Source organism: Desmodus rotundus, chromosome 11 (genome assembly GCF_022682495.2).
Source record: "Desmodus rotundus isolate HL8 chromosome 11, HLdesRot8A.1, whole genome shotgun sequence".
NCBI classification, from domain to species: domain Eukaryota; kingdom Metazoa; phylum Chordata; class Mammalia; order Chiroptera; family Phyllostomidae; genus Desmodus; species Desmodus rotundus.
In genome coordinates this window covers 80,886,546-80,912,244 of record NC_071397.1, presented here as the reverse complement: position 1 = coordinate 80,912,244, position 25,699 = coordinate 80,886,546, and the positions used below count along the sequence as shown (strand labels likewise).

Sequence of the window (25,699 nt, the reverse complement as noted above, 5' to 3'; positions counted from 1 at the left end):
ACACAGTTTTTTCACTAGATTATCAGAAACCAAATTCGGAAAATAATCTGGAGCGCGGGTGTGTAGGAACGAGACAATGGCTAGCAACAGTTGGTGCAAATAAACAAATTGTGAGCCGCGGAATCCCGCCTCTGCGGAATTCCGTCAGTCAACCTGCGAGTAGGCGGGGCCATGCCAAAACTGAACCCCAATCTCCACGAGTGCGCATGCGTTCCCAGGCAGGCGGATGACTGCGCAGTGCGCAGACTAGACGTCAGGCGTGCGCAGGCGCTCAGCGCCGAGGCTTGCCGGAAGCTAAAATGGCGTTTAGGTGTTATCCAGGCTGTAGTTGGCGCGTTATCAGTTTCTGAGCCGGTGTTTTGTAAGGGGCTGTGGCGACCGCCCTCTTCGGTGCCATGGCCCGGCATCGGAATGTTCGAGGCTATAACTACGATGAAGGTAGGTGGCAGGCTTATGCCGGATGTCATTTTCTCCGTTCCAGCCGGGATCCCAGCTTGTTGGCATTCTCTTCTGTGAGTTTCTGGTCAGTTGTGTGTGCCTGGAAGTCATAACGACTGAGACTTCAGTTGGAGAAAATAATAGGCCATCTGCATGCCAGAGAATGGCCTTGTTTTATGTCGTGATTTCTGCCTTATGGGATTGATCTTACTTAAGGTGGGGGAGGTCCTGTACGGCGTCATATGGGAAGGACTTGGTGACTTTGGGACCCGGTGGCATTTATGCACGTAAGCATTGTCACTTCTTCCTCCCATGTCCAGAATACACTGCCTACTTTCAGCTCTTTTTCCCGACCCCCTAACTCCCTTTCAAAAATGCCCATGAAACGTTGCCTGTTTGTAAAACACAGATTGACTTAATGGTTACATATTCAGCTGTTTGCTGCTACTGTGTTAGATTTACATGGTAAATCTTTTTTTGTTTTCATACATATTAAGTATCGAATCTGGCTTGAACCAAATGGTTAATTTATTTTCTATGAGTTTCAAGTTAAATTGGAAATTTAGGAGACGGTAGAAAAGATACATATTAAAAAGGCCTAAAGAGTAAGTCGTTTAGATGGTATTAGGTGTATATGTAATTCTTGGTTGATTATTCTGAATACAAACGTATTTTGGAATGGAAAAATAAGCAATAATAGAAGAAAGAGGGCTTCGTAAAGGACTTACTGATTTTAAAAAATGAAGTAAAAGCAGATGTACATGAATATTTTCTAGGAGTTTAAAAGAAGTTAGAATTAGTTTAGAGCAAGCACAACATCTCTGTGCAGTGAATAGTTACGGGCCACGCTAAGTATCATACAAACTAAAACGATGACAAATATGATCGAGTACAGAAGAGGCATAACGACCTATTGCTTTGTAAAGAGCAGAGCATATAGTGTGCTTAGTATGTTGGTAGTTATTACTGGCTCTCCCAGCAGGTTACTGCGGAACATCTGTTATGCTCTTAACCATAGTGGAGGGTAGCTAACACCCTGAGCTACCTTTGGAGACTGACTCAGTCAGCCCGACATATGTTAGTTAGGTTCCTGGTGTTCACTTCACAGTGGAGGCTGCAGTGGGTGGTTTTAAGTATTGCAGTGGGTGTTAGTATTGGATGTGGACCACTGTTAGCTGCAAATGACTTTAGCCTGGGAGATATTTTTGCATATACGCTATAAAGACATGAATAGGCCTAATTACTTTAATAAAGTAATGTACTTCTTTATTAAATACCATTTCCTTAACCGACATTAATTGGGTGCTTTTTCTTCATTAATTGAATGCTTAGAGTACTGTTCTAAGCTTTGGGGACCGATAATAAGATGTTTGAGGGAGTCTAACGGGGGAGGTACACAAGTAAGGATGGTTAGAGTATGAGATGGTTCAAAAAGTGCTCACAAAGTTCCGTGGAAGCTAGGGAAGTGCGAGCACCTTATTCCGAGTGGCTTCGAGGAGTTTGAGTAGGAGTTCTCTGTGAGGGAAGCTTCCTGGAGAAGTGCTTGGCCTGAAGGAGTGAATGCTAAGTGTCTTCTTACCTTGGCAACGCCAGGCTAGGTTGTTAGGTTTCTTGGGGACAATTGATGGCATCATATCCAAGCCATTCCTTAGCATAGGAGGGCCATCCCCTTTTCCTGCTTACAAAATTTCTACTCATTTTATGAGTTCAGTTTATTTCTTTTCTTCCAAGTTAAGCTTTCCCTTTTACTCTCAGGATAATTTAAAAATTCGCAAAACTAATATAACTTCATCTGAGAGAGTTTGTGCCCCAAAACCTATTGGTTTCTCTATTTAACTCTCACTTTGTTCTCTGTAATTTGGATAGCACTTTACATGGCTGCCTTAGCTACTAATTTAAAAGTGCCAGGAAGGCAGAGTTCATACTTGATATTTACTCTAGTAGCCGCCACACTGATGGCATGAACTAAATACTCCCAAATTTTTTTTGAGAAAAGGAACTACTTTACAAAAGTCCCAGGAAAGAATTCTCTATATTTTTATATTGTGTTACGTTTAGGCTCAATTTTAGTATTGAAAAACTGAGCCAGTAAAAAAGATTCTTGCTGGTTTTTTATATCTCAAAATATTTTTTTGTGAATGGCTCATTTATTTACTAATAAGTTATCATTAATTCAGGATTGTGATTTAATTTATTGAATTACACATTTTAATCCCATAGTAGCATTTATCTAATTTTTCTTCACCATAGACATATGGTCTCAGTCTTTGAACATGCATTCTTGCTGCATGAATACCTTCAGAAACTAGCTAACTATCCTTTGAAATTGGTTTAAATATCCCTGGGATCTTTCCCTAGCTACCCCACTCCCAATTCTATTTTTGTTGTTCATATGTGTGTTCCCCAATAGCTCTGTATTTCTCATGTCAAACACTTGTCATATGGTTTTGTAATTGCCCATTTTCTTGACTGTTCCCTGTTAGATTTCAGATTTGTAGAGATTTGGGAATGTGACTGTCACTCACTGTTTTACCCCAAATGTCTCTAATAGTCCCTGACATAGTGTCAGTATTTGTTGCGTAAATAAATAATTTATGCAAACATATTTATGTTCTTTGTGAATTTTTAGTTTTAAATGGTTTGATTCTTTCATTTATAATAAAACAAGTATTAATTTAGTGCCAAACATGTGCCAGGTAGTTGGCTAGAGAGAGTCTTGCGCTGAAGAAGCTTATGGTCTCTTGGAGTGCAGCAGGTATAGAGGTTCGAAGACTTTCAATTGGAGGAGTATACTAGAGAGTAAGAATGGCAGGGGGGCTGCCTGCTTTCTACCCAGACTGGTCAGGGAAGACCTCTGCAAATAGGTGACATTTGAGTGGGAACCTCCAAGAGGAGGAAATAGCCTTAGGAAAATTTGGTTAAAAGCATATTCTAGTCAGTAGGAAAAAAGGCCAATTAGCTGAAGCAGAATGACCTCAAGGGAGTGTCGAATAAACTGGTTTTTATAGAGATTACTTTGTTTTACATAAAGAAAAACTGCTTTCATGGTCTGATTATATACCCTGTACTAGTTATTTGTATGAAAAGTAAATGCTCTGGTTATACAGAGCATTGGTGAAAAAAATGTGTGGATTTTTTGTTGGATGTTTGTCAGCACTGGAAAAGCAATTCTAAGTATGCAGTCTGGGGGATTATGTATTACTTTTTGATCACGTGAGGTGACAAATTGGAGTAACTTAATAAAATCCAATTAGCTTAAAAACTGAAGAACCACGTATGTCTCCATAAATGTGTAAATATATAAAGTCAATAAATACCTACTGTGTACATAACATTTTTAGAATTTTTTTGAAAAGTATACATTCTAAGTTCCTTTAATTTTTTTTGAAGATTTTATTTATTTAATTTTAAGAGAGAGGTGAAGGTAGGGAGAAAGAGAGGAAGAGAAACATCAATCAATTGCCTGTTGTACACACCCCAACCAGGGACGAAACCCGCAACCCAGCCATGTGTCGTGACTGGGAATTGAACTGGCAACTTTTCACTTTGCAGAATGAAGCCCAACCAACTGAGCCACACCGATCAGAGCCCAATTTCCTTTAATTTTGATGATCAATTTAATTTCTTTTGGAAAAAATTCAGACGCTTTCTTGTTAACAACTAAGAATATAAAAAGAATTGTAAATGAATTTTATCTCTTGTGGTTTTATTTTAGATTTTGAAGATGATGATTTCTATGGTCAGTCGGTAGAGGATGATTATTGTATTTCGCCATCAACAGGTGAGAAATAATTTGATTTTCATTACCTGGCTGTTTTAAAAATATTCAGTAAGTATTATTGTCATTCTAGTACTAGAGTGTACCATAAGACTGTAATATTATACAACATTTAAAAAGGTAATTATATGTTTACTTTAAAAAGTATATAAAATAATTACTTGTTGATAGAATTTAAAGTTTTGATTCCATCATTTGTCTTTAAACAATTTGAAGAAAACTCAGAAAACTGGCTTCTCCAATATTCTTTGCCACATGCAATTAATCTAAATTGAACTAAAATGGCAATTTCATCTAAAACTAAAACTTCTGAAAGCAGACAGCAGTTAATTATATGTTTTCAGGAGTCTCCTGAACATTAGAAACATTGAGGTATTGTGCACAGAATTTCTTTCGCACAATACTTTAGTCTATCTCTTGTTAAACAGTTGGGCAGATAAACCAGATACATGTAGTTCAGACTTCTCATGGAGCCGTAGAGTGATTTAGAGTTCAAATTCCCTTAGGATTCCACATCAGAGCTGCCTCTTCTGTTGAGTCTGCCAAAAGTTTTCTTCTTTGCCACCATATAAAGAAAACATTCATATGTTCTTTCCAGCAAAGACTGAATCTTTGGTTCAGACTTTTCTCTCACTAATTTCTCTAACAATACATCTGTCTTCAAATTTCAGTCTACTCTATAAACAGTTAAAATGCCATACTAAATTTTACTATGTCATAAAAGGGGGGTACAATGAAATATAGTTAGGTACAGCATAAATATAATTCATAAAACTTATTTTCCTCAAGTGTAATGGTTTATGTATTAACATTTTCATCAGTCTGACTTTTCTTTAATATACTATGGTCTGCTGAGTTGTTCTATAAACCTGTATCACTTTTGGACCAAATATGTCTCTTTGACTTTCTAGAATTCCCACTTTCTTTATAAAGCCACAGGTCCTCTAGAAGTTGTCTTAGTACTTCTGTTCTTTCTGTCATTTTTTCTTGTTACTGTGAAATACATATAGCTCTTTTTAAATACTTTCCTCTTATAGCCTAACTAATCAGGGCCTTTTCTCTTTTCCTTTAATATTACACTCTTACCAGTCAGTATCCTGTTAGACAGGAATTGTATCAGTTATTTTGCCAGGGAGAATTTAATATACAAAGTTGTTAACCAGGTAGGTATTAGAGAACAAAAATGCAAAAAGGACAACCAAAGTGTCAAGGAGGTAGTAACTTCAGGAAGCATTTACCACCCTAGTTCCTAGTGGAACAAATGGATGAGGTGGAAATCAACCTTTTAGAAGCATGTGGAGGGGCTCCTCGGAGCTGAGACTTTGACCTACGTTGTGAGGGTTCTGCTTTGTTGCTTTGCCTTTGAAGTTCAGAAGAAGGGCTGTAGAGCTGGGACTCAGACCTCTGAGGAGGACGTGGCTGGTACTGGTGTCTCCGAGCTTGGATTCAGCCTTTGAAGAGGCAGTTCTAGACAACTGGGTGATTATAGTGTCTGAGGATTGGGTGGGGGGCGGGGCATTTTGAAGCTGGTTCTGGGACTTCTGGAAAACTACACACTGATATTAATTGCTATTACCAGAACAAATTACTTTAAGGTGAAGTGTTGCAAGGGTGACAGTCTCTGGATAAGAAGCGAAAAGGAGAGGAACATTTGTTTTCCTCCTCTAGCCGTCCAGTCTTCCTTCAGCATCAGCCTCATGGCTGGTCCTAAAAGGGAGCCAGCTGTCAAAGAAGAACCGTGCTTTGCATAGACTTCAACCCTAGTGTCACAAAGCAGTAAAGAAGGCTGGTTAGAAGCAGAGAGGTGGCTTAATCAGCATTTGTTTAAGCTCATTCAGGGGTTCAAAAGACCACATTTTGTAGAGCTTGAGGATAACCCTTTTGGGCTCCTACAGTTCATTATTATAGCTGACCTGGTGACAGTGATGTCTGATAGTACTGATTCGATCACTCATTCTGAGTGCGGTAGAGAGCATGGCATGTTCATGGACTGAGGTGATGTTGTAGCTGTGATAGTTAGGGGGTATAAAAAAAATCTCTTCTACATAATAGAGACTGGATTGAAGGTGGTCCATGAGTAGAGGTATGTAGATTAGTTGGAGACTTTTACACTGATTTGGAAAAGGTGAAGATGTTTTAGACAGTGTTCTTAAAATGTGGTCCATGTACCATTAGCATCACTTGATAATTTGTTAGAAAAGTAATTCTTGGCTCCACTCCAGAGTCAAAAACTCTGAGGGTGGGGTATAGCTACTGTTTAAACATGCCCTCCAGGGTATTCTGAGACTTGCTTTGAGAACCATTTGTTTGAGACAACGTTGATAGCATTGGATTTGGGAATATGAGGTCTGTCCAGGAAAATATTCAACCATTGTTAATATAACAAGGACAGTTTGTGTGACATTGATGTAACCTGGCAGCCAAGGAGAGAGAACTAGAATGTGCATGTGCAAACAATGATGACTTCACTGTCCCTAGTCAGTGGTAGGTGGTAGAGTGAGCATGTGTACTGTGTGACTGTCACATTCAAAATGACTTGAGTGAGTAGAACAACAAATCTGCATCAAATATTGCATTAAGTTTGAACATTCCTCCATGGAATGTTGATGATTCAGAGGCCACAGCTATGGGCAACAGGTCATTGGCAGCTTCATTGTGACAATGCACCTGCTCATGCATCACATTTCATGCAGAGTTTTTTGGCAAAACATCATGTCACCCAGGTGACTCAGCCCCGCTACAGCCCAGATTTGGCACTCTTTGACTTCTGGCTTTTACCGAAACTAAAATCACCTTTGAAAGGGAAGAGATTTCAGGCTGTCAGTGAGATTCAGGAAAATACAATAGGACAACTGATGGCGATTGGGAGAACTATGTGAGGTCCCAAGGTGCCTACTTTGAAGGGAACTGAGGTGTCATTATCCCGTGTGCAGTGTTTCTTGTATCTTGTACCTTCTGCAGTAAATGTCTCTATTTTTTATATTACATGTCTGGATACTTCTGGACAGCCCTCGTAGGTTCAGAGAGATAATTACAGGCATTGAGGTCTACAGGACTTGGAAGTCGGTTGAGTGTGGCCTGCACAAGGGTGAAAACCTTCATAGTGAGAGGGACTACTGAAAAACATCTTACTATTCCAGGTTAACGCATTCATTTATCTAGTGTTATCTGGATAAGTCATGCTTAATCTTGAGTAACGAGCTATGAGTACACAAGGTTAGGCATTCTGAGAGTGTTTTTCTGAGATTTGCATTTATGGCCTAGTTTTCTTGAGGTCAGAATTTACCCTTGTCTCTGACAGCTCTTGATGTGTGTCTTGTGTGCGATTCACATCCAGGACGGACTGACTCTTTGAGAGTTACTTTTGTACACAGCAAGATGTCAGCCAATCTTATCAAAGCAAGAGATAAATGGTTTTGAATTTCTTTGGTGGCAAACTGGTATTTTATATAGAGCATGTGGTTTTGGGTTGTTTGAATTTTTCAAAACACGTACAGTCCTGTATCACATAATAACATTTCAGTCAGTGACAGACCATGTGTATGAAGTTGGCATACCACAAAGCTTAGGTGTGTAGTCGGGCAGCCATACCATCTAGGTTTGTGTAAGTACACTCTAAGGTTTGCGTAAGGGCGGAATCTCCTAATGCTGCATATTTCAGAATGTATCCCTGCTGTAAAGCAGTGCCCGACTGTGTAAAATAGCAATATCATATCAGAAATTTTTCCTTTTTAGTGGCATATTTTTCAAGTGATTATTAATGGAAAATGAATAGTTTTAGACAGATACTTATAGAAGCAGCTAATGTCATTGAAGAGATGACTATGTTCTTGGTCTAAAGAATTTTGATAATGAGTGGTTTTATCAATTAGTTGGAGTTTCTATAATTCATCAGCAAATGTATTTTTTTAACTCTACGAAGCACAATTTTCTTCATGAAAAGGTGATTTCTAAATGTTAAACTTTTTTCCCTTTTAAGAATGGCATCCTAGATGGAGGAAACAGTGCTTGAGTAGTGGCCTCTGAGTGAGGTGTGTTTGGGAAGAAAACAGGAGCCATATTGTGGAAGGCAGTTCCTAATTTTAGGCATGTAGCATCGGCGTATTAAAGGTTTTTGAGTAAGGGGGAGGATTTTAGGAAAGTAACTGGTGACGTGACACGAAGTGGACTGTCTCCGGGTGAGACAGATGAAAGGGGAACCTTGTAGGCTAGTGCTTTCTAATCTTCCCTGAAGATGCCGATCAGCCTGGGGTGACTTTAAATATGCCGAGTCCCCGCGCTATTCCAGGACCACTGAATCCAGCTGTCCCTAGGGGAAGGGACCCAGAAACCAAGTCTTTAATGAATGCCTTACATGGTTTTTGGTTTCAGGTGTTTAGGAAACAGTTTCAGGAGTCAGGTTTCTAATTCTTTGAATTTTTATGTTTGTCAAATTGCCTCAAATTTAAAGGCTACAATGGGTGTCCAGTTTTTCAGAAAGCATTTAATTTTTTAGAAAGGAATAGCATTTTATATTTACTTTTTTCCTGCCATTGCTTTTCTCTCTTTTTAGTGTATTTGTTACCTTTTGGGCTCTCATTTCAACTTCTTATATTTGAACATTTTTCTCCCCTCTGTCTTCCTCCTGTCCCCACTCCCCTGGAAGTCCACCCATTACTACTTCTAAGACAATGGCCACAGTATAGGTTTCTGAGTTGATTTGTGTGTGGGTTTGGGGTAGAAAAACCCCTCCGAAAAAAACAGCTCCCAGGAGATAGAGTAGTAGCCTGGACATTGGCAACTTCCCTTTCTCTGTCAATAGTTCCTAAGCGAAAATTGTTGAGGGAAGTATCTAATTTCTTGCCTCACTTAATTTTTGTCTTAGGTTAAACCTAAGACAAGTCAGAACTATGAGAGGAAATTGGGGAAAGTATACTCGTATTTGTTACTTTTAGGCTAAACAAGCATTTATTTCATACAGGAAAGTAATTTGTAAGTTATAACCACAAAGTGGCCCAGTTTACATTTGATAGTCCTACCACATTTTATTAAATTTAAGATGCTCTGGATCAGAAGACATAGCATTATTTTATGGTACCACTACTTTAGAAAAATTAGCCATCAGTCTTAATTATTACATAATGCTCATGCCATGTGCTTGCAATATTCCCTCCTTCTGATACTTTAATATGAAAAAAGAGGTCATCTTAAAGAGTATCTCTGAAGTAGGATGTTTCTTTTGCTGTTTAGCCAGGCTGACTGTATAATAGCAGCATTATATTCTTCTTGCACAAGAGGGGAAAAATAGAAATAGTTATGTATATACACCACATAATATACACATTCTTGAAAAGTGATCACCTTGTAGTCTTCAAAATTGTATGCTAAAAAATAACAGAACTTCTTGGAAAACATAGGGTCACGACAGACCACTCAAACTATGAAGTACTAACAAAAACAGTAATCATCTTAATAAAAATTCTTGCACATTTGAAAAGGTACGTAAACTTCCTAAATAAATATTCCAGGAAACATAGGACATGACATTTAAAAGGTGAAAGCCTGATAGAAATACGAGGTCTGTGTGAAAGATAGCCAGCCATTGTTAATATAATGAGAACGATTTCTACAACATCAGTGTCACCTGGCAGCCAAGGAGAGGACTGGAAAGTGCATGTGTGAACAACGATGACTTCACTGTACTAGTCAGTGGGGGGTGGTAGATGCTGTTGAGTGAGCATGTGTACTGTGTGACTGTCACATTCAAAATGACTAGGCGAGTAGAGCAACAGATCTGCATCAAATTTTGTGTAAAGCTTAATCATTCCTCCACGGAAACTATTCTGATGATTCAAAAGGCTGAAGACTCATCACGACAATGTGCCCGCTCAGGCATCGCATCTCATACAGTTTTTTGGTGGAATCAAATCACCCAGGTGACTCAGGCCCCCTACAGCCCAGATTTGGCGCTCTTTGACTTTTGGCTTTTACCAAAATAAAAGCACCTTTGAAAGGGAAGAGATTTCAGGCTGTCAGTGAGATTCAGGAAAATACAATGGGGCATCTGATGACAATTGGGAGAACTGTGAGAGGTCCCAAGGTGCCTACTTTGGATGGGGACTGAGGTTTCATTTTCCTGTGTATAGTGTTTCTTGTATCTTGTATGTTCTGCAGTAAATGTCTCTATTTTTCATATTACACGTCTGGATACCTCCTGGGCAGACCCTGTATGGTGTAAGAAAGAGTTAAAACTAATGAGTAATGTTGCAAAGGCAAAATGCTTACAGATCTTAGAAAACCAAACAGTAAGCACACACAAATACAAAACATGGGGACAAACTGACCCACGGAAAGAACGTGGGGCTCTCTGGTACTACAAGAAATTACAATTACAGTAGAATAGTCTATGGTTGGTGTTACCAGACTTTGTGCCTGCTGCTGTTAGGGAGTGATGCAAAACATTGAAGTATGGGGGGGAAACTGGTAAACCAAAGCAACTTGAATATTATACCCTCATTATTCCCCTGTTAGTCATTTGGCATGAGCTCATTTGATTAAGGAAATGTGCATTATAGTGGAATAGATTGAATTTTCTTACCTGTTCCTTAGTTCTCTTATTTTGTTCTTGTCTAAGATGTCTTCCACCTCTTCACTTTTTCTGATATTCTTTCTTTCTTGTTATAACTACTCCAGTCTTCAACGATTACTTCGTCTTTTGTGCTCTTGCAGCACTTGTTATCTGTACAATTTATTTGGCTGTTAAAATACGTGATTACTTATTATTATTTTTCTTGTGGCCTTCTTGGTAATCTGTAAGCCATCACTGATTTATATTAAGAATAGATAGCAGTTATGCCATGGTGTTCTAGAACAGGTTTTACACATAAGTCATAGTATTGTCTATTGTCTACATATGCATTATCTGTAAATTTTGAATGTAGGTAGTTTTCCTTATTTTCATAGATAGTGACTTCCTGAAAACATGCACAAAAGTCAAATGTGGGAATGCTAAGCAGTAGACATATGTCACATGTTCTTCCAGAAAGCTAAATAACACAAAATCCCTAATAACTCTTCACCTTTAGAATACTGTATTGATATTTCTATCCTTTTTAACTGATTTTTTAACATTATTCCTTCACAATAGAACTCAGTCTCCAAGAATTGAGTTGAGCGGGCATTCAGTTGAGGTGGAGGAGTGGACGCGTTGGCCATGCATGATGATTTTCTTCTTTGCTCACTTGAGTTTGTATATGATACTCAGGCATACACTGACACTTTGATATTTTGTCTTTCCTCCTTTAAATGAAATACACAATACCCAATTACATATTGAGTGATAGCACTGTACCAGTATGAGTGATGACACTGGACCAGGAGTCCAGAGTAGCAGACTAATGTCTGAGAGTCAAATTTAGGTGTATGGCATTAGTATACAGTATCAGTGTATGGTTGAAAAGTTAAAGTTAAGAACTATGATTTTGGTCAACTCTTCGGTTCAGGCAAATTAGCAGTTCTTGGAAATTGGAAGCCTAGTCTGTTTTCAGTATTTTCTTAATTCCCCGATAAGCAAGTTTGATATGAGATTTGGAATATTTGTACCAAAGAAGAGAAAATTTTTAAGGAAGATAGAGACTAGGCAAATGAGATATTAGGCAAGGTAGTTTTGAAAACTGTAGAAAAAGTGAGCTCAGAGGAATGGTTTTGGAGATAGGAAGAAAGAAGAAAGATGATTATAAAAGAGGCTAATGAGTAGTTAGGACATTTGACTCCGAGCAGGGGTGTAAAACCTTTTGGTGTCTCTGGGCCAAACTGGAAGAAGAAGAGTTGTCTTGAGCCACACGCTAAATACACAAACACTAACAAAAACTGATGAGGAAAAAAAGGTTTGAAGTAAATTTATGATTTTGTGTTGGGCCACTTTCACAGCCATGTTGGGCCATGGTTGGACAACCCCTAGGGTATGATATGTTTTGTCTTTGTTTTGATCCATTATTTTAGAATGTAGATAAATGGCTATAGGTAGTAGATTAGAATACCAGTTAACTTTTGTTAAAAAGTTATTGAGAAATGGCCTTCCAAAAGCATTCCTCAATCATTTTCTTCCATCATTTTATATTCTAGCTGCTCAGTTTATTTACTCACGACGTGACAAACCTGTTGTTGAGCCTGTAGATGAATGTGATTATGAAGATCTGAAGGAATCCTCTGATTATCTTTTGAACCATCAGCGAAGTGGATTTGATCAAGGTATAGTAAAAATAGTCTGTATTTCTTGTATAATGATTAATAATCAGTTTATCAGAATTTACCAGTTTCATTGTGATTATTCATGATAGTGATTGTGGGTAGTGAAGGTACAAATGCATCTTATATTTTCAAAGAAAATTTACATTTTATTAAGTACATTATGTGCAGAGTATATGATTAACTGTATATTTGAAAATTAGCCAGACTTCTGGCCAAGCTGGAGGTGTAGGTAGATATGCTTCACTTCCTTGCACAACAGAAAGAAGGACAACAACCAATTTAAAAACAAAAACAACCAAACTGCCAGATAATTGAACTGTATGGAAGTCTGACCAACCAAGGAGTTAAAGAAGAAACCTTCATCCAGACTGGTAGGAGAGGAGGAGATGGGCAGCTGGGGTGGAAAGGACATGCGGCAAGGCAGTGGCTGACAGACTGGGTGGTCCCACATTTGCTTCTGGAAAAACTGGGAGGAACAACTTGGGAGCAAGACAGATCCTGCAACCCAGGGTTCCAGTGCAGGAAGATAAAGCCTCAAAACCTCTGGCTGTAAAAACCTGAGGGGGTTGCAGTGGTGAGAGAAACTCCCAGTCTCACAGGAGAGTCCATTGGAGGGACCCACAGGGTCCTAGAACGTATACAAACCCACCCACCCAGGAATCAGTACCAGAAGGGCCCAATTCACTTCAGGGTAGCAGAGGAAGTGACTGAAAGCCTGCAGAGAGCTGAGCAAGCAGCATTGTTCCCTCTCAGACCACTCCCCCACATACAGCACTACAACACAGTGACATGGGTTGCCCTATCCTCGTGAATACATAAGGCTCCTCCCCTTACTACGCAACAGGCATGCCCAGACAAAGAAATATGGCCCAAATGAAAGAACAGATCAAGCTCCAGAAAAAACAGAACTAGGCGATAAAGAGATAGCCAGCCTATCAGATGCACAGTTCAAAACACTGGTAATCAGGAGGCTCACAGAAATGGTTGAGTATGGTCACAAAACAGAGGAAAAAGTGAAGGCTATACAAAGCAAAATAAAGGAAAATGCACAGGGAACCAACAGTGAAGGGAAGGAAACTGGGACTCAAATCAACAATTTGGAACAAAAGGCAGAAATAAACATTCCACCAGAACAGGATGAAGAAACAAGAATTCAAAAAAATGAGGAAAGGCTTAGGAACCTCCAGGACAACTTTAAACGTTCCAACATCTGAATCATGGGGGTGCCAGAAGAAGAAGAAGAAGAGCAAGAAATGGGAAACTAATTTGAAAAAATAATGAAGGAGAACTTCCCTAATCTGGCAAAGGAAATAGACTTCCAGGAGGTCCAAGAAGCTCAGAGAGTCCCAAAGAAGTTGCACCCAAGGAAGCACACACCAAGGCATATCACAATTACATTATCCGAGATTAAACATAAGGAGAGAATCTTAAAAGCAGCAAGAGAAAAGGAGACAGTTACCTACAAAGGAGTTCCCATAAGACTGTCAGCTGATTTCTCAAAAGAAACCTTACAGGCAAGAAGGGGCTGGAAAGAAGTATTCTAGGTCATGGAATACTTCTGGAAAGGCAAGGACCTACATCCAAGATTGCTCCATCTAGCAAAGCTATCATTTTAATGGAAGGGCAGATAAAGTGCTTCCCAGATAAGGTCAGGTTAAAGGAGTTCATCATCACCAAGCCCTTATTATAGGAAATGTTAAAGGGACTTGTCTAAGAAAAAGATGAAAAATATGAACAGTAAAATGACAACAAACACAACTATCAACAACCAAACCTAAAAAAACAAAACCAAAAATGAACTCAGCAATGATTCACAGAAATGAACATCCCATGGAGGGGTTATCAGTGGGGAGGGGGAGGGAGGAGAATGGGAGAAAAGGTACAGGGTATAAGCAGCATAAATGGTAGGTACAAAATAGACAGGGGAAAGTTAAAAATAGTATGGGAAATGGAGAACCCGAAGAACTTACATGTACCATCCTTGGATATGAACTAAGGGCAGGGCATGTTGGTGGGAGGGGTGGGTACAGGGCGGAGGGGGATAAAGAGGAGACAAAAAATGGGACAACTGTAATAGCGCAATCAATAAAATATACTTAAAAAAAAGAAAATTGATTGTATGGCTATTTGGTAGCTGGAATTTTTTTACTGAAATCTTCATCTGATTTTAGGAGACAAACTTTTGTTGTCTTTTAATAATATTTATTTCTTTATATGCTCTATGTAGAGCTTATGATTATATTAGAGAAGTTCATTTCCTTGTAAAACATTAGGTTCCAGAAGGCTGTTTTTTACTTTTTTCTCTTTTAAAATATTTTAGGTCCAAAGTAATACTATACAAGTATCCTGATGGGTCATATCCATGTAAATTAAGTTTCAAGATAGAACTCGTGAATGGTAACAAATTGGTTCTGAGTGTGATCTTTTCAATTCTCTTAAACATTTTAACAGATATTTGTATTTTGGCTTTGGTCTTTTACAGGTAAATTTCAAACGTGACATAGTTTCAAACATAACAACACTCAAGCCTTAGGTAGATAAACAGTGGAGCAGAGCTAAAATGGCCAGGTATCATAGTGAAACCATCTCTTGGTAGTGAACAGGGTTGAGCTGATTTACTTTCTCTAGAGTGTGACTTTGTTCTAAAATGTTGATAAATTGAAAATTGGTAACAATTATTTGGAAAATAAAAAGGAAATTTAAGAATCTGAGAGCTGATCATTGAATATGTCAGTGAAATATGTATCAGTTGCTAACCAAAACAAGAAAAAAGCAGAGAAAGCACAAATATACAAAATTAGAAAGGGAATCGTTATGATGGTGATTTCACTGAGTGATAGAATTTAAAAAATTTCTTTATCAACTGCAAATACATTTAACAATCTGGATAAAAGTTTGTAGAGAAGCTGCTATATATACTCTTAATAGTATTTGATTGTGTATTTCAAGAAAATGTTATAGTTGTCATTTTGGAGTGAGAGGATGGGAATAGAGTAGAAGTCTTATATTTCAGCTGTGCTTCAGAATGATTGAGAAGGTATGGAACAAAGTTATGTTTGAGAATGAAAGTTAATCATTCCCATCTGACGTAATTAACTGCATGATAACAGTAATAATGATGGTAGCTTACCTTTACTAAATGCTTTCCTGGTACTCTTCTAGATGTCGTTCAGGTGTTAATATGTTTAATCTTCACAGCAACCTTACGAGGTAGTCCAGTTAAGTGTCCTCATATTAGAGGTGAGGAGAATGAGACACACTGTACCAGCTAGTAAGTGGCATTGGGGTGTGAATCAAGACAGTCTGAGTTCGTATTTCTGCTCCTTGTGTATGTGTAGAAAATAGTTGCTAGAGTTAATTAGAAGGGGCCCTGATGCTAGCTGTACTGAGTAGTCTGTTCCAGTTTCAATAATTCATGTATTTATGAAATAGATATGGCATAAGTTTTCAAGTATATATTGTTAGTCTAAAATCAATGTTGGACTCAAGCAAAGGAAAATTACTCAAATATTTGAGGAATTTATTTTTAATACAGTCGTGCCCCACTAAACAATAGGTTACGTCTGAGAAACATGTTAGGTGATTTCACTGGTGTGCGAACATCATAGAGTGCACTTACACAAACCTAGATCGTAGAGCCTGCTATACTCCTGGTCTGTGTGTATGCCTGTTGCTCTTAACCTACAAGCCTTTCCGCACGTTACTGTGTAGAACACAAGATGAAATGAAGACTCGGGAAATGAGATATATGCGGCTGCTGCCTGTGTAACGGGGCATACTGTTTTATAGCATACTTCTTTTTATAAGTCGAAAGAGTACACTCTACAGCAGCAATTTTCAACCCTTTCATCTCATGGCACACGGAAACTAATTACTAAAATTCTGCAGCACGAACCAAAATATGGATTTTGCTGATGTGACAAAAAAAGTGTAATTTTGATCCGTTCACACCATACGGTTACTGTTGTGTTGGCTGTTGTCCTTTTTTTATTTGACAGTCTAAGTGAAATGAGCGCAGTGCCCCTGAGGAAATCATCAGGTATTGCATGCTTGGCACAGTGGTTGAAAATTGCTACTCTAAAGTAATGATAAAATGTATATTAAATATGTAAGCCAGTAACAATCATTTATTATAGTTACCAAGTATCATGTACTGCACTTCGTAATTTGTGCTGTACTGTTATATAACTGGCAGCTCAGTAGGTTTTTTTATACCATCATCACCACAAACAAGTGAGTTGTGTTGCTCACAGGGGTGTCCAGCCTTTTGGCATCTCTGGGCCACACTGGAAGAAGAAGAGTTGTCTTGGGCCACACTTTAAATACATTGTGACATATAATCACACAAAAAAAGTCTCATAATGTTTTAAGTAAATTTACTATTTTGTGTTGTGCCGCATTCATAGCCATCCTGGGCTGCATGTAGCCTGCGGGGCCACGGGTTAGACATCCTTACATAGGACATTAAGAGGTGATGTCATTAAATGATAGGAATTTTTCTGCTCCATTATACTCTTGTGGGACCCCATGGTGTATTGGTTCATTGTTGACCATGTGGCACATGCCTAATTAAAAAGAAAGCAATGGAAAAAGTATCAAGTACTGTTTTTATTTTTAGCAAAGGTAGGGTATTGCCAGTAGATTCCTGTTCAACATGTAAGCATATAAAATGCAACGTAAGTTACATTTTATGAAATGGTTTTACGGAGTAGGGAGTCTGCACACCTCAGTTCTGTTTAAAACTTTTCAGTAGTGTTTGATTGAATTTTTAAAGAAAGTGGTCATTTTCATTGTAGGGTGTAATTCCATGATATTCAGTCATACTTATGAATTAGAATTTGCCTGATATATCTAGGTTATAGAGTTATTTTGAGGACTATAAAATATATAAACTATTTTGAAAACTGTCAAATGCTATACAAATAAAATTAATACATTCATCCATTTTTACTCAGTAGTGACCTCTACCAGGTCCTGTTTTAGGATCCAGGGATATAATTCTCCTGGAATTTACATCATTAATGAATATTATTAGCAATTACCTTTTAGAAATAATTAATATGGTCATCAGAAAATAAAAATTTTTTAAAGATTAGACTTTCAGATTTAAAATACTTATTTTTAAAATGAATGTCCATTCTCTTAATCTACTGGACTTCCTTATTTTTATGACATTTTAATATTAGGTTATCTTGCCCATTTTTAAAGAGTTATTCAGGGTGATTTTAGTCGACTCGGGAAAACTGAAGCTAGCCTAAAGGAAAACTTAAAGTAATAATAATTTAATAAATTTTAAGAAATATACTTAGTGATTGACTGGGTTCCACAATATCTAGAAATACTTTCACACCTACCCTTCCCTTTGTACACATGTACAAAGTCAGTGCAAACATCATCATCATTGAAAATAGATACTAATATACAAGGGGGAGACCCCCCCAAAACCGGAATTATCTTGTGGAGGGCAGGCCCCTTGTAGTACAGGCTTCCCCCTCCAGGTGAGTGTTCTAGGAACCCATCTGTATTCATGTACCAGCTGGTGTTTTTGCTGGAGGCTGCATTCAGCTTCCGTGAATTTTTTTTGAAGATTCAGCACATTTGGCCATTTCATGGTGGGTGCTTTACAAGTGCATCTGCCCACACCACTCTGAGTGCTCGGCAGTCTTTTGACCACGGCATGACCCTCATGCACCACCCCGCCCATTCACCTGGTCTCGCCCTGAGTGACTTTTTTTTATTTCCCTGGATGAAAAAAGCCCTAAAAGGGAAACGTTTTGCTGACGTGGAAGAGGTGAAACAAAAAAATGGCAGAAGCACTAAAAGGCACCAAAATTGGTGAGTTCAAAAACTGTTTTGAGCAGTGGAAAAAAGGTCTCAATAGGTGTATTGCATCCAATGGATGACTGAAGTTTAAACATGTTGGAATAAATACACAATTTTTTATAAATAAATTCCATTTTTTTGAGGGGGGTTCCCTCTTGTACACAGTTTACATTTTTTCAAGCATTAGTATTATTTACGAGACATTTACTATAGTTATTTCTTGATTAGTGAAATTGTTCCTTTGATAAAGGAATATCAGTATGTTGTGGATAAAAATATAAGTTATGGAGGAAAAAGAAGAGTTGAACATCCTATTATAGTTTCAAATTCTTTGTTCAGTTTTGAAGATTCAGGTTTTTTTCATGACACCATTTGGTGTAGCTTTTCATTATTGTCTTTTCTAGCTCGTCTTTATTCATGCCTTGATCACATGAGAGAGGTATTTGGAGATGCTGTGCCAGATGACATACTGATGGAAGCAGTTCTGAAGAACGAGTTTGATGTGGAGAAGGCTTTGTCAATGGTTCTGGAACAAGATAAAATGCAGAATTTGAAGGTCAGCAGTGAGGCAGCAATACCTACAGGAAAGATAGCAAAAGGTATGCTTTTACTTGTTCTTTTAGTTGTTTTATAGTAATACATTAAAAGAGATTTTGATTTGCTTGAGCTGTTAAGGAAAATGGGCAGAAAATTTTGCATGTTACAATAACTCTACATTATCATCAGTTGATTTTCTAGTTTGCAAATTTCTAAGCTGAGTCCATGACCCTCTATCAAAGCCTGTTCCCCCACCCCCCACCCCCTGCTTGTTTTTGTAACTAACAGGATATAGGGGAAATAAAATCCTATTAAAAACAAGACAAGACACTTTTGCTTTTTGTTAGTAGCTTAGAGAGCTTCTAAATTATTGTTGTTCTTTAACTCCAGGTGATGGAAATTAATAGCCCAACAATGTCAACAAATCCCTTTATGCTTATAGTACTTATACATGTAATTTACTTATATTTACATATTGTAAATATCATAATTATACTACTCTTGCATTTTATAGCCAGATGTTTAATTTTCAGTTTGTAGAATCTGGGGTTAAATTTGGGATTTAGTTGACCTTGGTATGAGATTTGTTAGTAGGAACCTGAGGACTTGTTAACTGGGTTGGTATTTGCTGTAAGCTGAAGACTAGATTTTTGCCAAAAGTTACATGCAGTCTGCTACCATGAAATAAGGGTGGTTTTTATTTTCTATTATAATTTTAAAAAATTTGAGGGGAATGTACTTTTAACTGACCAATGTGAGAATGGGTTTGTAATATGTCATGTGTATCAGTAGTTTATCCCAGATCATTGTAGAAATTAAATTACAGGGTGGTGTTTGCTTTTTTTTAATACATTAAAAATACTGAAATTAAACTTAGGTTTTTAGACATTTTGATTTTGAGACAATCCTGACTATAATTTAAGTATGTTATAACTTTACATTAAACATTTTGTGGAAACTAGAGCATTGATTAACTTGGTACTTACATTTGTATATATCAATGAAAAAAGTATGAAGGTCACTTTAGATGGTTAAAAGAAGGTAAAATTCTTTTATTATTGATTTTTAGAGTATTCATTTTTTATGAAATGATCACCAAATATCACTTTATTCATGTCATAATCAAAAGAAGCTTTTAGTAATTAAATGCCTCATTTCATGTTTCCTTTTGGTTGCTGTGACCGTCTTCTGCATGTGCGAACCTATTCATCTGAAAATTAATGGCTCTTGTAAGGTAAGGAGTCTTAGTATCTTACTCCGAAGTTTCAGCTGATAATGTTCAAAGCGCTTGTCCTCAGTCTGTAAACCATTTGGATTGCAGTAGCAAAGCATTTGATTTTTCTGGCCCAGTAGCAAAATATGGATTATATCATAATTCCTCACTTGTACCAAGTCATTTTTTACTTCATAAAAAAAAGAAACTTGACAGGCTCAATAGTGAAAAGAAACTAGAATCATGTAAGTTAACCAAAGAGCTGTCACTAGCTGAACTAATTGATGATATGCCAAGAGATTCTTGTAAAAGTGAGCCATCGGTCAGATTATCATCCACAGGTAATCTGGAAAGTCTAATTTCAAAGAGTCTAGATGCTGATTTGTTAAGTGCTCATGCATCTGAATGTGTTTCCAAAGATGATTCTGTGTTCAAAGGAATACCAGATTTAAAATCCTTAGTGATAAAGAACACAACACCAAATTACTCTTTATTTGTTGAAAATGATTCACTACCTGATTTGCAAAACATTTCAGGACAGAGCAGTTTAGAAAGCTTAAATAATCCTTTGCTCTTAACTAGCTCACTGGAAAATATGGCTCTTGATAATTTAAATGATCATAAAATGACTGAAATTGGAGATGTTTCTTCAGTTGAACAAAGTGTGAAGAATTACATTTTAAAAAATGACAATTTTCAGTTTCCTCAATGTGGAAGTTCATCTCTAGCTGAACTGTTTCAGGACCACAAAGAAAACAATTCAAGTCAATGCTGTTCTTTATCTGATCTTTGTAACCAGCCATCTGCCAGTTTCTCAGATCTAAGTTTGGGATCCTTTCCGCTGTCACAACTAGCAAATCGGTGTCAGTCTTCAACTGGAGTATCAGAATTAACAGGATCTCTGTCATCTTTGGCGTTTGGTAAAACTTCTCCTACAAGAGACTTTGAGAATTTGTCACTTTCTGATTTGATTGCAGAAACAATTGATATAGACAACTCTCAGATTAAGAAAGATTCCTTTAAGCTCAGTTTATCTGAAACGAGGTCACCTGAAATAGATTCAAATATTGATCTTAGCATTCTTATAAAAACCCCAGATTTTGTTCTAAAACCTGTAGTAGACCAATCAATTGCTTCAGCACCAGGAACTCAAGTTCTGAGTTCAAAGCTAGGGAAAAATTCTATTTCTGTTAAGGATAATAAGAAAAACAAGAAAGGCTCGCTGGCTAGGAAACCACCTTTTTCTTTGTCTTGGACCAAAGCCCTCGCTGCTAGACCTTCAGCTTTTGCTTCAACACTGTGTCTTCGTTACCCATTGAAAGGCTGCAAGCGACGCACCCTTGACCTTTATAAGACTTTTCTGTATAGTAGACAAGTTAAAGACATAAAAGACAAAGAAATAAGTCCTCTTATAGCAATAACACCATTTGACTTCAAATCAGCATCTCCTGATGACATTGTAAAAGCTAATCAGAAGAAAGTTTTTACTAGAGAATAGTAACAAAAGGAAAACTTGATAACTGTTACAGAGCTTTTTATGGTAAAGTGATTTAAAGTCTCTATAGGATGACTTTATATCATGGATTTATGTTGTGATTTTTATATTAAAATAGTCTTAAATCAGTTGATAAACTTAGTTGATACATACTTTTGCACTGAAATTTCGTTTTTACTCTATCTTTTTTAGTGATAACTGGCTTTATTTAAGTTGCTAGCCTGTAATGGGTGTGTGTTTACAAATTGCATATGAAAACTTGATATTGTGAAATCAAACCTCAGACACAGTATTTTTGTTTCAAGAATTGAAGTTTTTTACAATGAGACATTTTTTGTGCTTTATTCTTAAATGAAATGCTACTATTTAGTGTTGTTATAGTTTAGTGATGAAGATTTTTAAAAATCACTAAACATAAGCATAGCTGAGACATAATTACATTTTAAAATATTAATGATATCATCCCTAGTTTCATTAGTTTTCTGTAGGTGAATCCTAAAAATTTTCTATTGGAAAAATCTTTAAATTCCTGACTTTGAAGAATACTGTGGAGGTTGTTGAAATACATTTTTGATGAAAATAAAATGAAAATCCTTTAAGGGACCATGTAAATACTGAAGTTGGATTAATACAGAAATTATTTTTATACCTTTTCAAAAGCATTTTTCCTAAATGCATACTTTAAAATAAATTTATAGAAAGTGTTTTCAAGTCTGGCCGCATGTTTTTTGAGTAGATAATTTTATCATATCTCTTTTTTACTGTAAGTAATGAAATGTGGAGTTTTCCTCTTTGCTCCTGACCGCTGTGTGTGCTACAGTCTAAGTTTCAGCAGTGGCAGCCGAGTCAGAGCTCTTCTGGTCTGTAGAACAAGTATGTTCCTTCATGCTAGCGATCAGAATCGCCGGGGGAATTTTTCAGTACTGTGGCTTCCCCCGAGACGTGGTCACCCAGTCTTTGAGGGTGGCATTTGGGAATGTGTGTTTTCACAGTAGTCCCAATGGGATTCGGATGTGCAACTTCTACTGGAGAACTACTGCATTAGAGAAAGAAATCAGTAGAATGGAAGGAATTGCAGATCCTTAGAATATTATTTAGCCAACTTGAATTTATAATTCATATTTTCTAGTAATCAGGAGTACCCAAAAATTACTACATAGAAGTTATGGTCTTTACATAAGAGGAAATGATATTATAGTGTTTCTTGGAGGAAAAAAATAGTATCTAAAATAATATTTCTTAATGAAAAGAGAAATGGCTGGCCTTTTACCAGTAAAAAAATACATTTCTCTGGCAGCTGCTTCACTATACTTTTGATAAACTTTTTTTGTATTTCTATTTTCTGTTTATTTGCAGAATGACATTCCAGTCTTACATTATATTCACTGTTTGGAGGGGAAAGCCTAAGCCAGCATTATGTCTTTATTGTTTTTGACCAGATACTTTCTTATGATGTCTTCAGGTTTTATTTTTAATTGAATATTTCAGTGCACATCATGCTGATGCTTAGGTCATATAAATCACATATTTTATGATTGATTTTAAAGTTTCAATTACTTCAACTGTTGATTTTGTTTTTCTAGATGAAACATCTTAGTTATTTTGAATGTTTAGTATATGATTCGTACCTAGATTTATATATAGGCAGTCTCCAACTTAGAAGTGAATTGTGTTCTAAGAGTTGGTTTGCAACTGACAGTAATTCCTGATAGAGTAAGTGCTGCCTCAGGACTTACTCCTGAGTAGCACTTATATGTGGTCCACTTTGCACGTGAATCCGCAAATACTTCCTAACCCATACTGAAGTTGAACTCTGTCATACCTTCCTTTAAACAAACCACTTTTCAAGTGGAAACACATTACTTTTTAAGTCACATAGTACATCTTCCAGCATGAACTAAATCTAAATCTCCCTTTGTTGGCTGATTAGGATTATAACTACCATTTATGAAATTATTTTAAGGGAAAAAGTCCTGTATTACAGGATGATAGGGAAGGCAACGATTTTTAAATGTCTCCCTATTTTTTTTCTGTCATGGCTACTGGTCTGTCACTAGTGTGCGCTTGCCCTGTTGATTAAGGAAGTGTCACAGTCTTGCGATTCAGAGGGTGGAATTAAGAGGAACCCCTGTCCCTTCTACCCTTGGCCATTAGTCCTTGGAAAAGAGACAAGTGGCTGCTTGTTCATGGATATACTCCTGGGGATAACACTTGCTCTAAGTTCATATTCTGCACCAACTGCTGCCCCCACCACTGTCTTGGGAGCTCAGATATGCTAAGTGTTTTGGGTTTGTTTTCCAGTGCAAATATAAAATGTGAGGTGCAAAGCCATTTTTATTTGCATTATGATCAAATGCATTAATATTTTACTTTAGGAATAGAAATATTGTAATTACATTCTAAGTGATACAAAATAAAAAAATTTTTAATTACTATTTTACTCTGAATTTTTTTGTTGTTATTTTTTAAAAGATCTGATGTTCATAGATGTTTTGTCTTTTTTCATTCTAAAGTCTTTGGTTGGCTTCTTTGGTTATGATTCTTACCATTGATTGCCAAGAACTAGTGTTTTACTTCTCTGTACAGAACACTTTGCTTAACTTCTCCTTTTTTTGTTTTACCTTTTTCTTATTTCTTAGTTACTAAAGTGGCATTGTAAGTAACCTCTTTTTCTCCTTTTGGCTTTGAATCCTTCTTTCCTGAACTTTTCCTTCATGCTTTTTCTTATCATAGAAGTAGTAATAACTACTCCCAGTGTCTAATATATTTAATTTTTAGTATTCATTGGGAGGTCATGCAACTAATTGTCACACAAAAGATAATGCAGTGCTTCTCTTTGTATGTAAGGGAAGCACTGTTAGGATAAACAAGGAGAAAAATAATGGATTCTCGTATGATTATTTACCTTTTAAAGTGACCCTGAATCTCTATGTAGACCACTGCAAATAAACAAATACACAATTATATATTCAGGAAGAACTATGTATCAAGTTTTCTGTTTTGTGTTCACATCACACAAATAAATATTTGGTTATAAAATCAGTTTTGTAGTAGCCTACAAAATGGTTTCTGTTACATATATAAACAAAGATTAAAAAAACCACATTTTTAAATGGCTCCCATTTTTTTTTCTGTCATGGCTACTGGTCTGTCAGGCAGGTACATGGTATGCACTTGCCCTGTTGATTAAGGAAGTGTCACAGTCTTGTGATTCAGAGGGTGGAATTAAGAGTAACCCCTGTCCCTTCCACCCTTGGCCATTAGTCCTTGGAAAAGAGACAAGTGGCTGGACAGGGATTGATTGAATATCTTTATTAGGTTTTTTTTATAGTTACATAGAACTCAGTTGTATATTATAATTTTTAGGGTATAGAAAGACTTGTCACTTTTTGAGTATATGTGTACATTTTTGTAAAAGCTTCAGTACAATAAATGATAATTCTGAAGTTTTCTTAAATCAAGTGTGAAATCATTCCACAATTTATCCATTAGGATTTTTTATATAAGCTTGGTACTTCAGAATATATTAATAATTTATGCTGAAGGTACTGCTTTATTTTCCTGTAAACAAGTTAAAAAACAAACTCCTTGGTTATGCAGAATTCTTGTAAGATATTTGTCATTTAGACTCTTGCCTTCAAAAAAGTAAAATTGTATGCATTTGTACTCTTTAGGGCTCACATAGAAATGCCTGTTACAGGTTATGGTGAACATGAGTAATGTACTTGGAAAGGTGGCAGTGGAAGTTAACAGGATTGATAAAGTGCACATTTCTGGTGTTGACATGTCTTGTTTATATTATATTACTTAAAGCATCATTTAGTTGCAGAAGATATACCAAGATGAACAGAGAGATGATTCTTAACTCTCAAAGGGTGGGGGATTTGAGTACTTAAACACAGAGTTGTAGTTATTACAGTGTGGGGTACACAACATTACACTCTTCAAAGCTGATGTCTTTGCCTTCCTGATCCAAGCAGCCACCACCTCCTGTTTCCCATCTTTATCAGTAGTATCACCCTCGTCCAGTTGCTTAAGCCAGAAACCAAGCTAACATAATCTTTGATTTCACTTTCATTTACTTCTTATAACTCATTACCAGTCCTTTTTGCTTTACAAATAAGTAAATATGTGTGTATACATATACAGTTGTATGTTACCTATTTTATAAAGTTATATACTAGCA

General features: G+C 36.9%; 1 protein-coding gene across 2 annotated transcripts in view; it reads left to right on the top strand.

Moving 5' to 3' along the window:
- The first annotated feature begins 237 nt into the window (after window positions 1–237).
- The window catches only part of HBS1L (HBS1 like translational GTPase), an 84,598-nt gene continuing 59,136 nt past the window's right edge, over window positions 238–25,699 (top strand). Inside the window, exons 1-5 of one of the 2 annotated variants that reach the window (XM_045188801.3) lie at window positions 251–438; window positions 4,154–4,219; window positions 12,320–12,445; window positions 18,673–18,867; window positions 20,045–20,359. In XM_045188801.3, the coding sequence (XP_045044736.2) occupies window positions 396–438; window positions 4,154–4,219; window positions 12,320–12,445; window positions 18,673–18,867; window positions 20,045–20,359 (745 nt within the window). In that variant the 5' untranslated portion in view covers window positions 251–395. Of the gene's footprint in view, window positions 439–4,153; window positions 4,220–12,319; window positions 12,446–18,672; window positions 18,868–20,044; window positions 20,360–25,699 lie in introns of both variants that reach the window. The other variant, XM_024551886.3, reaches the window with a different exon arrangement.